This window comes from Heterodontus francisci, chromosome 7 (genome assembly GCF_036365525.1).
Source record: "Heterodontus francisci isolate sHetFra1 chromosome 7, sHetFra1.hap1, whole genome shotgun sequence".
Taxonomy (NCBI): Eukaryota; Metazoa; Chordata; class Chondrichthyes; order Heterodontiformes; family Heterodontidae; genus Heterodontus; species Heterodontus francisci.
The window spans coordinates 52,070,224-52,086,626 of NC_090377.1; the positions used below are offsets into that span (position 1 = coordinate 52,070,224).

The 16,403-nt window shown below is 40.8% G+C and overlaps 1 protein-coding gene across 1 annotated transcript in view; it reads left to right on the forward strand.

Annotated features, from left to right (window-relative positions):
• Nucleotides 1–16,403, forward strand: part of lrp2a (low density lipoprotein receptor-related protein 2a) — a 418,190-nt gene that overhangs the window by 342,237 nt on the left and 59,550 nt on the right. The window contains exons 59-65 of the mRNA XM_068035173.1: nt 1,215–1,331; nt 2,900–3,016; nt 5,927–6,064; nt 9,143–9,265; nt 9,371–9,499; nt 14,012–14,143; nt 15,857–15,988. Of these exons, the coding sequence (XP_067891274.1) occupies nt 1,215–1,331; nt 2,900–3,016; nt 5,927–6,064; nt 9,143–9,265; nt 9,371–9,499; nt 14,012–14,143; nt 15,857–15,988 (888 nt within the window). The remainder of the gene's footprint in view (nt 1–1,214; nt 1,332–2,899; nt 3,017–5,926; nt 6,065–9,142; nt 9,266–9,370; nt 9,500–14,011; nt 14,144–15,856; nt 15,989–16,403) is intronic.

A 16,403-nucleotide genomic window follows, 5' to 3' on the forward strand; every position in this document is an offset into this window, starting at 1 on the left:
ACCACCACCTTCTCAAGGGCAATTAGGAATGGGCAATAAATGCTGGCACTGCCAGTGATGCCCACATCCCATGAATGAATAAAAAAAATATAAAAAGGAAGAATGAGCAGGGTTATGGGGAGAAGGCAGGGGAATGGGACTGAGGGAATTGTTGTTTCAGAGAGCCGGTGTGTACATGATGGGCCAAATGGCCTCCTTCTACGCTGTAACAATTCTTTGATTCTGTTTGACATCTTAGGCTTTTTTTATGGTCTCTGTGGAGACCACCAATAAATGAAAAGAATCAAATCTTCTGACTGACCCCAATTTAGGAAACCAATAGCCAAACGGACAAGATTTCACTTTTATCAATTCTACTGTAATACTCAAACCAAAACCAACATAAATTAAGCATGAACTAACAGTTAAATACTGCTCAATATATCTTTACACTTTAATTAGCATATTCAATAAAGATAGTCCTTACGGATCTTCAAAATGCTCTTATCAGCAAAGGTGGCATTGCACTGTCTCATAGTACAACAAAATAAGGATCTTCCTGAGGTAGTTTTTCAAGTTCTGTCCTCCAGGATGCAGATACTGAAGTGATGAGGTCCTGTTGATAATGAGCGATGCAATCTTCCCTTTAACAGTTTGGTCTTGTCATCTCTCGAACAACCTCATCCTTGCTCACTACTGTCCCATTGGCGTGGTTCCGTTGATAACTTTTCAGTCACCAAAGACAACTGCAGTAGGTCTAGGTCATTCACCAATGGTCAGCCCTCAGTCCAGGCTTCTTTGCCTGCAGTCAAAACAATTCCTTCAGTTCCAAGAAGCCTAGTTGGAAGCACAAAATGCTGCAGCTCTCAACCTGTCTCCTTAAACAAACTAGCTGATTTTCCATTCACTGCAGAGTCCTACTCAACTCTCAAAAGACTTCTGTGAAACATGCACACAGCCTTAAACTGGCTTAACACTCTGTAGAGGTTTCTTGACAAACTGAAACTAAAACCTCCAGTCACATGTCCTTGGTTAAAAAAACTACTGTTTATTTGTTGAACCTGGGTTTGACTCCCAGAACCGGGAAAACCTCAGCCTCAAATCAGAGACATCTCAAAAGCACAAGCACCAGCTGTACAACATCACAATAGTTTTAGATGACATAACATTGTTTGGAGAAATTCTTAGGTTACCATCTTCACTAATCAGTTTGATAGAGCTATGTTTTATTTTAGGTCCTCGTGAGTGCACTGAAAGTGAATTCCGCTGTGACAATCTCCGGTGTATTCCTGGACGTTGGGTGTGTGACCATGATAATGACTGCGAAGATAGCTCAGATGAACGAGACTGTGGTATGATCAGAATTAGTGAATGTTGAAGAAAGAAGTATGTGCTATTATATCTGTTGCAAAAGAAAGGTTATTTAGTGGCACCAATGCAGTAGAAATTATTAATGTCTCAAAGGAAAGTTCTGGATAAATTAACAATGAACTTATGTGAAGAGATGAATTAAAGCTAATTTCATCTATTAAATTGCATATAAACATGACAAGTGGAAGATTTTGTAATTGTCTTGCAGAGGATGGCTTACAATAGCAAGATTAGTCATGGTCTGTACTATTGCAATTTCTGAATATGTTACTGTTTACTATGACAGCATCGACAATACTTGTCATGAAATTTCAATGGTTCATGAAGTGTAACCCCCAGTTCCTATGCCCCTCTGGCTGTAGCCCTTCATGGTGTATAAATGCTGGAATTGCTCCCGCCTAAATGCAGCACACTGTTTTTATCTATAATCAAAATCTTAAACACAGTCCCATCCCCCCATTACATCCAGACCTGCTGGCATCCCATCTCTCACGTCAAACTTGCAGATCATTCCCAAGTACCCTCCCCAGACCATTAATAAAAATGGTGAAGAGCAAAGGCCTTAACACTGATCCCTGCAGGCCTCCACCAGTGGCCAGCCTGAGGTAGAACTGCTATCATTAATAAGTACTTGTGAATATAACCAATTTGTTTATCCATTTAATAACTGTCTACCAACTTCACGAGACACAATATGCTTAAGCAACCTTTCACGTGGATCCTCATCAACAGCTTTTTGAAAATCCAGATACACTGACCCAATTTTCTTGGGCCTGGTGAGGATATCGGCTGCGTACACAGGAATCATTTAGACCAGACTTTTAAATCCTGGCTGGGGGAGCCATTGGCGTATCTTTTACCCATCAACCTCTCACCCACCCCCAAGATCAGCTTAAGGGTTTTATTTTTAAATGTTTTCTTTGGCCCATTTGGACCTCTAAAGGACTCTGGCCTGTCTTACAAGTACAGATGATAGAAATACATTGAATACATAAAGGTTATGACGTGAAAACAGGCCATTTAACCCAACACTGTTGGTGTTTACTTTTCATAAAGCAAATAGTTCTAATCATATTTACACACCCTGTTCCCATATCCCTACAACCACATTTTCTTTATCCAGCTAAATCTATTCTAATCTTCAATATTGACAGGGGCATTTTAACTGTAAGGAGTGGGGGAGCAGTTAACATAGAGTGGCTCAACTTCTCCCTCGGTTTATGCTGATGCCACATTTTAGCACTGCCAATTTTGGCAGCAGGTGAAGTTCCCACCAGACTCTGGTGGAAACCTCACAAATAAATGCAAATCAGGTTACCTTGACATATACAGGACCCTAATGGAATTGGAGCACTGGTCATGGGAAGCTATCAAGTTAATCTTTCTTAGCAAGGCCAGGAGCAGCTGAAGTTCTCTGAAGTGCTCCTCTGGTTCCCACATGGAAAGAAAGGGCCTTTGCTGCCCCAGTGACCTCAGGATGTCGCACAGCATTTTACATCCGATGAGCTACATTTGATTTTTGTTATTATGTACTTATATTTTTTTACAGAGCTGCTAACTTGCCTGCCTGGTTACTTTGAGTGTTCCAGTGGTCACTGCATCACAGAAAGGTTCAGATGTGATGGGAATGCTGACTGCGTAGATTACTCAGATGAAAGCACCTGCCGTAAGTCTTTCTAAATGCAAGCTTATGTAGAATGTAGATATATAAAGAAAGCTGCTGAACAATTAAATGAAAGTAGAACAGGTTGGAAATACACAGCAGGTTTATTAACAACTGAAAGACAAGTTAACACTTTAGTCGAGACTCTTGTCATGCTGGGCCCCCACCTGCCAAGAATGAGGCATATTAATGTTTCCATAGGGACATTAAATTTCAAATTGTTGCTGGGAAGAAGAGAAGGCCTATTACAAGGGCTGCCAGATTCTTGGCTGGAGGACATTTGCATATCAATAGGGACAAGAGAGATTACTTCCCTTATCCACTAATCCAGAAATGGACTTTGATCTTTCTTTAAGCTTTCTTTAAACCTAAACCAATCTGTGTGGCTGGTTTTTTTGCCTTACAATTGGAAAGCAGTGAACAAGGATTCATCAAGGGGGAGATAAAAAACAATGTGTTTAAAATTAAAACCTGTTACGGCAAGACCAGGTGAAGGCTGAGAGGGAACCCATAGAGCCCTCTCTCACCTGGTCATAACACTCTCCATCAGAATTTTTATTGGTATATCCCTCATAATGCTAAGGGGAGGCTGTGACATAGTGGTATTGTCACTGGACTAGTAACCCACAGAACCAGGGTATTCGTCTGGGTACATGGGTTTGAATCCCACCATGGCAAAAGGTGGAATTTGGATTCAATTAATAAAAAAAACATGGAATTAAAAAGCTAGTCTCATGGAACCATTGTCCATTGTGGCAAAAACTCATCTGGTTCACTAATGTCCTTTCGGGAAGGATATCTGCTGTCCTTACCTGGTCTGGTCTACATCTGATTCCAGATCCACAGCAATGTGGTTGACTCTTAAATTCCCACTGAAATGGCCCAGCAAGCCAAGCAGGTTAGTCATGTGACTAACTGGTTTGACCAGGTCTGTCTGTGGAATGTATTGGAGAAGGGGATAGCTCCTTAGTTCCAACACTGTCTGTTAAGATGCAAAAATGTCTTTCCAGCCTGGGGCCTGGCAACCCATTGTCATAGGCTTTCTCTTCTTCCCAGCAACAATTTGAAATTTAATGTACAAGTGGTGAAATTAATGTGCCTCATTCTTGGCAGGTGGGGGCCTGCATGACACATGAAACAAATAAATAAAAAAAGGACAGAAGGTAGGGGAGAACTGATGGAGACCAGGAGTTATGATATGGTTTCGGAAGAGGCAACAAATGGGTTTAATGACTTATACAATTTTAATTAAAGGAAAGAAGTATTAAAGGCTATATAAAGATCAAGGGGGGTGGCAATTTAACTGTCGTTAATCACAGACTAGTTAATACATTCAAGTAAAATTCTGCTGTTCACTATGTTAATGCAGGCATTAGTCTGTTTGATCACTATCAAACTTGGACCAGCAGAAGCAGTAACCCAAAGGACAAATAATGTAATTTGAAACTTGAAAGGCAAGCTGTGCAATGAAAGTCCAGGAGGAGAGCTGGGGATACAATGAACGTTTGAAGTTGTTGAGGCCAGTGTTCAGACCAGAGTGCTAAAGAAAGCCCAGCAAGATAAGCTATAGTTACTGAACTGTGCTATGAGCTTATTTGGAGCAGTGCAGGCAGGCAGACTTTGGAAGGTCAGAGTGAATTATAGACCATCTGGGTAAAACGGAGTCCCTTTGCCATCTTCAGCTGTTTACCTGTGAAACTATACAATAATATATACATAAACTGTAACTTATATAAGTATACAAATATACTTTTAAAGCAGTGCCTCAAAAGATGCAAACGTAACATATAGGAATGGAATAAAAACAAGAAATGCTGGAACCACTCAGCAGGTCTGGCAGCATCTGTGGAAAGAGAAACAGAGTTAAAGTTTCGGGTCAGTGACCCTTCTTCGGAACTGACAAATATTTAAAATGTCACAGGTTATAAGCAACTGAGGTGGGGGTGGGGCAAGAGATAACAAAGGAGAAGGTGCAGATTGGACAAGGCCACATAGCTGACCAAAAGGTCATGGAGCAAAGGCAAACAATATGTTAATGGTGTGTTGAAAGACAAGTTGGAAGCAGAAAGCTAATTAGGCTCATTAATAGCCTTGTTAAAGGTGCATTAAGAAGGCCAACCGGCTTTCCAGTCAGTCTCCAGTTTCTTGACACGATTGGGGGGCGCGTTGTTGGGGGCAGATCAACTGACTGGAAGCGAGCACCCTGGGGCTGGGGTGCTAGTGCTCCTGGCAGGCCTACAGGCCCTCCCTGCCTGTCTGGTGGAGATGCAGCCAAAGGCTGCCCTATTGAGAGATTACCCCCCACCTCTCCACAGTGATGGCCTAGCTATTTTTTAATTAATTGTTTCAAAGAGTGTCTGAGAGGCACCTCCATGTTGAAATTCCCTCTCAGCTACCGGCTGCTCCTCTGAAACTGAAAGGCCTTTCATTGGCCCTCCAGCTTCGAGAGCCCATCTGCTGCCTTTAATTGGACAGGAAACCTATCTCCATGCCAATTAAGGGGGCGCCCTGGTCAAAATTCCAAAGAGTGACTGTTTCCCCGCAGGGGCGGGTTTGGGACCTAGAAACAGTCCAGGCTCCAGTTTCCCAAACCCAAAGTGAATATTCTGCCTTCAATGTCTAGGCTAACACATAATGAAGGGCAGCTTGCCCAAGGCTGCCAGACACCTGTTTGCCAGCAGGAGTCAATGCCTTTGGGAGTGGAGACGGGGAGAAAATTGGTAGAAAAAGAAAGGAGGAATGAAACCAGGATATAAAAAATATTATTAGTAAATAGATATTTTGTAACCCACCACCACCAATGAGCTGTCTTTGGGAATGACTGACAATCTTGGCATATAGTTGTGCATTTCAACTTTTCATTAATTGAAATGTATCTTCTCAAACGTTTATTTCTGTCTTCCACCTATATAGCAACTCGCTACCCGAATGGAACCTACTGTCCACCCTTCCTTTTCGAGTGCAAGAATCATGTCTGTATCCAGCCATACTGGAAGTGTGATGGAGACAATGACTGTGGAGATGGATCTGATGAAGAGCTCCACCATTGCTGTAAGCTATTTCCTTGAACTTTTAAAAACTTAATAAAAATAAAGTTAATCTTTCATTACAAGTGACAACATATTTTGGTGAAACAAACACTTCAAATCACAGCTCGAGCGACCCGGGTTCAGTTCTGGGTACTGCCTGTATGGAGTTTGCAAGTTCTCCCTGTGACTGCGTGGGTTTCCGCCGGGTGCTCCAGTTTCCTCCCACAGCCAAAGACTTGCAGGTTGATAGGTAAATTGTCCCTAGTGTAGATAGGTGGTAGGAGAATGGAAGGAAGGTGGGGATGTGGTAGGGAATATGAGATTAATGTAGGATTAGCATAAATGGGTGGTTGTTGGTTGGCACAGACTCGGTGGGCCAAAGGGCCTGTTTCAGTGCTGTATCTCTAAATAAATAAATAAATAAAATAAACACTGGACTTCCTTTGGTTGGCATTGCCAATCCTGAATTATCTATACTTCTAGATAGTTGATCAGGGTGATACTGTCCTTACAACTCTGTGACCTCATTTGAGACAAATGAGACAACAATCTCCTTTGCTGTGAGACCCTATATAAAATAAGCTGGAATAGTTTAGTCCAGTATCTAGTGGCAATGAACTCAGAGCAGAAACCCTTAATTCAGCACCAAACCAGCAGTTTCACTCAAGAGGCCCGAAGTGAGCTAGTATGAGAATTTTGAAAATATCTCATTGTTGCAGCAGAGATGCACTTCTAAGACCAGGTGCTGTAGTAAATTGTTGGGGCATAACATAGGAAGCTTTACTTTGTGTCTCAAGACAGTTGGTACTGGAGTAAAGAAGCCGGAAGTTATCTTTGCATTCAAGAATAATCGTAGAGTACTGAGCAGTTTTGGCAAAGGAGAGCAGGGCCCATTAGTTCTCTGTTGTCGCACCAAATTTGGCAGTGAATGGTTAAACTAGTTGTGCACCATATATGTTCAAGTTTGTACTCCTTGAACTTAAGAGAGTGAAGTTATGGGCTGTACCAGGTGAACAACCAGGATGAGAGAGGGTAAGATTTTTATTACATACGTACATACGAATTAGGAGCAGGAGTAGGCCACTCGACCCCTCGAGCCTGCTGCACCATTCAATAAGTTCATGGCTGAACTGATTACTCCACATTTCCACCTACCCCTGATAACCTTCCACCCCCATTGGTTTAATAGATCAGAGAAGTAAGATTTATATTTACTTCTGCAGTTTCCCTATACCACATTATTTGTTTTCAGCTGAGTGCATGATGGAGGTGCTGTGTGAAGAAGAATTATCCTCCACACAACTGAGAAGCTGTCTCACAAATGCCATTTGACTGACACTTATTAGAAGATTATTTTCCTAACTTCCTTAGAAAGCCATTTGTTACTCACCTTAATACTGTTACCATCAGGTGAGGAGGGGGTCACAGGGCTCCCCTCTTGTCCTTCCTCTTATTTGAGTGCAACAGGGTTTATTCCTTTTTTAAACAATGGATGTGCTCACCACTTCAGTGAGTGTTTAACCTTTTACTTTTGTTGTGATTATAAAAGAACTAATTGAACAGTTTTTAGTTTAGTTTAGTTTCGAAATACAGCACTGAAACAGGCCCTTCGGCCCACCGAGTCTGTGCCGACCATCAACCACCCATTTATACTAATCCTACACTAATTCCATATCCCTACCACATCCCCACCTGTCCCTATATTTCCCTACCACCTACCTGTACTAGGGGCAATTTATAATGGCCAATTTACCTACCAACCTGCAAGTCTTTCGGCTTGTGGGAGGAAACCGGAGCACCCGGAGGAAACCCACGCAGACACAGGGAGAACTTGCAAACTCCACACAGGTAGCGCGTGGAATTGAACCCGGGTCGCTGGAGCTGTGAGGCAGCGGTGCTAACCACTGCGCCACTGAGTTTAAACAAGAGGTGAGTTTATTTTACTTAACAATGTAAACCCGACCTAAAAAAGTAAAATTACGGTACACACACACACACACACTCACTCACTCACTCACTCACTCACGGGTAGGTTTGTAGTTGTATTAGAGTCCAGAACAAATAAAAAAAATAGTACACAGTCTGTGGGGTTGGATGATTCCATTGTCTTCCGGCTGAAGTTGTGTTCTTGAAGTGTTTGGCTGGTAAATGTGCAGTTTGTTGCTGGCACACCTGGTTCAAGCTTTTTTTGTAGACAGAGTTGTAGGTGGCTTTCTTCCCCTGGTGTCTTTGACTTGGATCCAGCAACCAGCAGCTAGGCTTTGCATGCCCCCACCAGGTCTTCTGGGGAGAGAGAGAGAGAAAGAAAGGGATAGCCCTTTTGGTTTCTGCCCAGAAAGAGTTTGTGAGATGGTCACATGACTGCCTCAGTGTATTGTCTGGAACCTTCTAATGAGATTGAAGTTTAGGAATTTCAGTCCCTCAGGCCTCAGGATGTTAACGTTTACACCTGGGAGGGTTGGCCTTTTCAAGGTTAATGTCCCAGGATGGCTTTGAATGTCCTGCTACTAAAAACAGTCTCCTGTGGTTTACTCAATGTTTTGGGTACAGGCTTATCAGACATGTGTCTCCTCTTTGAGACCTTGGAATTTGCAAGGTGTTCAAATGAGAATTGTGGTGGCCATCTTGGCTGCCAGCTTTTCTTTAATGTTAACTGTAGAATTCCAGCTCTTTTTGTTTCATTAAAAGTTTAATGTAGGTTTCCAATTGGTTAATTAAAAAAAAAATTCTCCTTTGGCATACTAGGTTTTCTTGACTATACACGTGTTTACTTTGTGTGCAAAAATGATTTAGGCCTTGGAAATGTTTTTTTTTTATCTGTAGCAGAATCACGGAACTATAGAAAACTACATCACAGAAGGAGGTAATTCTGCCTGTCATGGCTGTACTGGCTCTTTGAAAGGGCAGTCCTCCCACACTCCTGCTTTTTGTCAGTAACCCTGTAATTATAGAATCATAAAAATGTCCAGTACAGAACAGTATAAACACTATTTCAATATTCGTAAACAAATGAGGATTCAAGGTTATCAAATCTCAGGAACACGAAAACTTAGGTATTTTCAACAAATGTTAAAACATTTAAACCATTGTTCTTTTCTAGTGGACATCCCCTGTGACTCTCCTTTCCGTTTCCGTTGTGACAATAATCGCTGTGTGTACATACATGAGTTATGCAACCATGTAAATGACTGTGGAGATAGAAGTGATGAAAAGGAAGAACACTGTAAGTTTGTGTGCAACTCTGTTTCAATGACCTAGACAAAGCAACTATTTCACACATGCACACACATAACAATGGCAGTTAATGAAAAATTTGTTTCACATTTAGGTAAATCACCAACGCCTCACCCTTGCACAACCGAGGAATATAAATGTGGGAATGGAAACTGCATTCCTGTCCAACATGTGTGTGATAATTATGCTCACTGTGCTGACCAAACCGATGAGTTGGGATGCTGTAAGTATGCAGACGTATAGCTTGTATAGCTGTAGATATTATGTGTAATACACAACATAAAACAGGTGTGTGGAGGTGATGATACTAAAATATACGATAAATCTTTATATGATGCTGATCCAACATGACAGTAAAACATAACTAACCTATGCATAACAGTAACTTACACATGGCACATACAATAATCGATGGCAGACAGTTAGATACAAAGTAGGTTCTGTTGACTTTATAAGCAGCAAGTACCAATAGATTGAATTAATACCTTATTGTGTCAGATGTTTCTTGTTAACAATACATACCTTTTAGTGTCTCCAGGTAGTTTGAGGTTTAAGTTGCAGCTTCAGATTAGTGCTTCTGATTATGAAATCTATTGAAAATGTGAGATGTGAAGGGTAGTAATGATAAAATTGACATTAGACCTGAAAGTATATAGCAATATAAATTTGGTAGCAGCATGGAGGAAAATTTATAAAATGTACAGGTGGAATACCGAATTGTCCATAATGAACTGCAGAGTAGAATGTGGTGCATAGTATGAGTGACTCTGACACCTACAAACTTCAAAACAACCAGGAACCATATGTGTCACAAGAACACAAGAAAGAGGAAGCAGAAGTAGACCATATGACCCATCGAGCCTGCTCTGCCATTCAATATGATCATGGTGGATCTTGGGCTTCAATTCCACTTTCCTGCCCACTCCCCATATCCCTTGATTCCCTGCAAGACAAAAATCTATCTATCCCAGCCTTAAATGTATTCAGTGATGGAGCATCCACAACCCTCTGGGGTAGAGAATTCCAAAGATTCACAACTCTTTGAGTGAAGTAAATTCTCCTCATCTCAGTGCTGAATGATTAACCCCTTATCCAGAGACTGTGTCCCCGTGTTCTAGATTCCCTGACCGGTGGGAACAATCTCTCAGCTTCTACCCTATCAAGCCCTTTCAGAATCTTGAATGTTTCAATTAGATCGCCTCTCAATCTTCTAAACTCCAGAGAATATAGGCCCAATTTACTCAGCCTCTCATTATAGGACAACCCCCTTCTCCCAGGGACCAATTTAGTAAATCTTTCCTGCACCGTCTCCAGTGCAAGTATATCCTTTCTTAAATGTGGAGACCATTAACTGCACACAGTATTCCAGGTCTCACCAAAGTCCTGTACAATTTTAGTAAGACTTCTTTATTCCTGTACTCCAATCCCCTTGCAATAAAGGTCAACATGCTATTTGCCTTCCTAATAGCCTACTGCACCTGCATGTTAACTTGGTGCATTCCTTGTATGAGTACCCCAAGTCTCTCTGAACATCAACACTTAGCAGTTTCACACCTTTTAAAAAATATTCTGCTTTTCTATTTTTATGACCAAAGTGAACAACTTCACACTTCCCTACACTATACTCCATTTGTCATCTTGTTGCCCACTCACTTAACCTATCTATATCTCTTTGCAGCCTGTCTACATCTTCCCCACAGCTTACCTTTCCACTGAGCTTTGCATCATCAGCAAACCTAGATACATTACTCTGTCTTTTCATCCAAGTCATTTATATAGTGTAAATAGCGAAGGCCCCAGCACTAATCCTTGCGACACCCCACTATTCACTGTCTGCCATCTTGAAAGTGCCCCATTTATGCTCACTCTCTGCTTCTTGTCAGTTAACCAATCCTCAATCCACACTAATATATTACACCCAACACCATGAGCCATTATCTTACCTATTAATCTTTTGTGTGGCACCTTATTGAATGCCTTTTGAAAATCCAGGTATACTACATCTACTGGTTCCCCTTTATCTACCCTACTAGTTACATCTTCAAAAATCTGTAATAAATTTTTCAAACAGCATCTCCTTTTAGTAAAACCATGCTGACTTGTTCTAATCAGACTATGCCTTTTCAAGTGCAATGTCAAGACTTCCTTAATAATAGTTTCCAGTGTCTTCCCAATGATTGATGTTGGGCTAACTGGCCTGTAGTTTTCTCTCTACCTCCTTTCTTGAAAAGTGGCATAACATTTGTCAGCTTCCAATCTGATGGGACCATTCCTGAATCTTAAGGAATTCTGAAAAATCATGGCCAGCGCATCCAGTATCTCTTCAACTATCTCTTTTAGAACCCTAGGATGTAGGCCATCTGGTCCCAGGGACTTGTCAGATTTTAGTCTCTCAAGTTTCTCCAATACTTTTTCTCGGCTGATATCAATATCCTTAATTTATTCACTTTTTTTAGCCCCTAGGTTACTGCCTATTTCTGTTATGGAACTTGTGACTTCTATTGTGAAGACAGACACAAAATATTTGTTCAATCCTTCTGCCATTTCCTCATTCCCCATGATGATTTCTCCTGGCTCTGCCTCTAAGGGACCAAAGTCTACTTTAGCTACTCTTTTCCTTTTTATGTACTTATAAAAGCTCTTACAATTTTTTTATATTGCTAGCTAGTTTACTCTCATTCTATTTTTTTCCCTTTTTATCAACTTTTTGGTAGCCCTTTGCTGGTTTCTAAAAGACTCCCAATCCTCAGACTTGTTACTATTTTTTGCAACATTGTAAGCCTCTTTTAGTCTAATACTCTCCTTAACTTCCTGAGTGAGCCATGGATGGGTCTTTCTGGACGTGTTTTTGTTTTTGAACAGTATGTACTTTTGCCGAACCCTTTCAATTGTTTCTTTAAATATTTTCCACTGTTCAATTATCGTCATACCTTCCAGTCTATTTACCTAATTAATCTTAGCCAGTTCTCCATTCGCACCTTCGTAATTGACTTTGTTTAAGTTTAAGATTCTTATTTGTGATTGAAATCTGTCACTTTCAAACTTAACATGAAATTCAATGGTATTATGATCACTATTTCCTAGTGGATCTTTTACTATGATATTGCTTATTGACCCTGCTTCATTACACAAAAAGAGTTCTAAGATAGCTTTATCCCTGGTTGGTTCTACAACGTATTGCTCCAAGAAACTGTCACAAAAGCATTCTACAAATTCATCTTCTAGACCACTGTTGCCAATTTGATTGTCCCAGTCTATATGCAGATTAAAGTCCCCCACAATTAATACATTACCTTTTTTACATGCTCCAATAATTTCTTGTTTAATCTTCTGTCCAATAATATAACAACTGTTAGGGGGCCTATAAATTACTTCCACCAGTGTTTTCTGATTCTTGCTATTCCTAATTTCCACCCAAACTGATTCTACCTCATGATCTTCTGAGGCCAGATCCCTTCTTATTAATGTCCTTATGCCGTCCTTTACTATCAGAGTTACCCCTCTTCCTTTGCCATTCTGGGTCTCTATCCAAAATATTGTGCACCCTGGAATATTCATTTCCCAACCTTGTCTGTGATTCATTACCCGGTCATTTATTTTCAGTCCTTATTAACATCATGAAAAATGGATTCTGAACTGTACAAGTCTCGGACAATTTATAAACATAAGTAGTATCTGTTAGATATTTTGAGTGTGGATGTTCCCACCTGTGTTCTTAAAACATTAAAAAAGTGGTTGGTTAGCATAGATATGCATGAATATATAAGCACAGGCTCTTCCCAGCTGAGCTCAGAGCTAGGATACAGCAACGGTACAGTCACAACTATTACGACCAGGTGAGAAAGAGGTCTAAGGGTCCCTTTCAGCCTTCACCTGTGTTACTGTAACAGGATATGGTCTTGCTTTTCATTGGGGCCCAGTGTTCTTCTTAAACCTTGTTCACTGTAGGAGACTTTTCTCTCTCTTGGGGTTCACATGTCTTCAGTGGGTTTTGGAGTTCCATGAGAACGAGATGGGAGCAGACAGGAGAGGTTCTTTTCAATCCAGGAACCAAGAGCTTTCAGCCAGTTCAAACACTGTCTCTACAATTTAAAACTCCCCAAGTTGGCCAGCAGGGTGGTCATATGACCGACTGGTTTGACCGGGTCTGTTCTGTGTATTGTATGGGAGCAGGGGATAGCTCCTTTGTTCCAACACTGTCTGCTAATATGCAAAAATGTCTTTCCAGCCAGGGACCTGGCAATTCCTCATAACAGGCCTTCTCTTCTTCCCAGCAACAATTTGAAATTTAATGTCCATGTGGTGAAATTAGTGTGCCTCATTCTTGGCAGGTGGGGGCCTGTATGACACAACATAATTTCAGCATTAGATGTAGTATAACAGTAGCCTTAGTTACAATGACAGTGCTATGCTATACTGTAGGACTTGATAGACCTATCTGTGCATTAGTATCTTGTTTGCTTCTAATAATGATCAGCATTACACTCTCAGCTATGTTTGTTAGGTAAAATGAAACTTTCTGATTGTGCTCAATTTGCAATAGGTGAGGTTCAATACAGCTTAGCCTGGCCACTGGAGAGTCCAGAATTAGAGTAATCACACCTGATCTTCTTGCGTGTTCTTTTCAATTAAGCTAGTACATGTTATGTCACAAGCTGATGTTTTGAAATAAGTTATAATGAGGGATAAATGCGTTTTACCCCTGTTAAATAAAAGCACCTTGCTTTTTCCTTAGACCATGATACGGAACGATCTTGTGCAGAAAACCACTGTGAACACAATTGTACAGATCTGATCGATGGAGGTTTCATCTGCTTTTGTAGGCCTGGGTACAAAGTAAGGGAGGCCGATGTGAACGCCTGTGATGGTAAATCCCTAATCTGGGTGTTATATATTTTACCAGCTTATTGGTAAATTTCAGGAGTTACCTGGAAGAAGTGGTGTCAAACCAAGAAGCTAGGGACTGGCTGGTACAAAAACCTGCCAAAAAGGTTGAGCTTTGAAAGATAAAAGAAACTGTTCCTCTGTACATATTTTGATTTTCTTGTGGCATATTATTAATCATTGAAAATCACGCCAGTAATGGGAGGTCAGAAAGCATCATACAGCAGATGTGTGAGTACACATGTGGAGTCCTGCCTTCCTCAATTTCATAGGCAACAACAACAATTTTCATTTATATAACCTGTTAATGTAAAAAACAAAATTGTTCATAGAAGTGGAGCGAGCATGAAAATGGATGCCGAGCTGAAGAGTGAGGTATTTGGAGGGGTCAACTAAGAACTTAGTTAACGTGATTGATTTTAAGGAGGGTCTTATAGGAGTACAGGAAGGTGGTAAGGTGGAGAGGTTTGTTGCATTTCCTTTTCTTACTACTGAACACAAACGCACTAAACTCTCAAATGGGATTGATAAACTCAAATGTGAGTTCTTTATTCATGACGATTAAGTAGAACTTGCACAATCTTGGAGAGCTCTTGATAAGACAGCTTACTTGGACGATTACACACTGTAGACTATCTATCATGTGGTACCTTACATCATTTCCTATTTCGTGATGTACATAGATCATAATCACACCTACGTACAGGTGTACCACAACAGAGTTTAAGGTGGGAATTCCAGAGTGTAGGGACAAGATGGCAGAATGCATGACCATCAATTGTTGGACAAGGAGAGTGGGAGATGTACAAGGGACCGGAGTTGAAGGATCACAGAGTTATTGGCATGTTGTAGAGCTGCAGGGTTACATAGTTAGGGAGAGATCAGGCCATGAGAGGATTTAAGGGTTAGAATGCTAAATTTGAGATGCTGGTGGTCCAGGGACCAATGTAACACAGCAGTTATGAGTGAATGGGACATGATATGGGATAAGGTAATTTGGTTAGTGTCTTTCCATCTACGAAAGATGATGGACATACAGCAAACAATCCATTTAGATGAGGTGTATTTTCTTGATGCACCTTTGCTGATGGATGTGAAGGCCAATCCTTGAAAGGCAGGTTCTGCCACAAGTGCTGCACATGAAGCTGCCAAGAGGCACTGTGAGTTGTTGTTTTTGACATTGGCGCCTGTTGCCAAGCTGCTGTAGCAACTGGTCGTCATGATAGTCCACAGGATGTGTCGCCATTTCTCTCCCTTCCTTCAACACGCTTCTTAAAACCTACCTCTTTGACTAAGCTTCAGGCCACCTGTCCTAATATCTCCTTAAGTGGTTTGGTATGAAATTTTGTTTGATAAGCACTCTTGTAAAGCACCTTGGGATGTTTTGCTATGTCGAAGGTGCTATTTAAATGCAAGTTTTTCCTGTTAACAGTCATACTTCAAATGTTGTGCAAAAGTTTGGATACCCTACCACTGACAAGGTATTGATGTGATGTTAGGACTGTCTTAGAGAACTAAAGTTGTTTTCATTGGGGAAGAGTTGATTGAGAGGAGACTTAAATCAGTTTTGAAAATGTTATGAGGCACTAGAATGAAAGTATAAGTTAGCCTTTCGGTGTTTGATCACACTAGTTGCTTCACTTTGAATCTTTGCATTTAAACACTTTCTCACTGCATTTTGTTTCTTACTATTCAGATGTCAATGAGTGTGAGATCTTTGGCACCTGCCCCCACATTTGCAAAAATAGCAAAGGAAGCTATGAGTGTTTCTGTGCCGAGGGATTTCGATCCATTGTGGAGGAGCACGGCACTCAATGTGCTGCAGCTGGTAACTGCATTCTTTAAGTATTCATTTTATGTACTCCCTGACTACCAGATCAAATAAAGGACAATTGCAACATTCATCAAATCTGCCTCACCATTGACAGTGAATGTCATGAAATTGCTGTGTTTGCGTAGTAGATACAAACTAAACATGCCACAGATATTTAGGGCTAGCTAATAGTTATAAGCATAACTACCCTTCTAATGATGTGATAACTGTTAATGGCTCCCAATCAACCCTTCTGGTGCCAAAAAGTAATTATTTTAAGTGTGGACTCTCATTCCTTCAGGTAGTGAATTGTTTTAGGAGATTTAAAAAATGTTTAAATTTTTATAGTTTTCCTTCTTTTTCTCTCTTCATTTCCCTTTCTGTACCCTGATTTGCCACTGACTTCACACTCTTTAATTCACCCTCCATC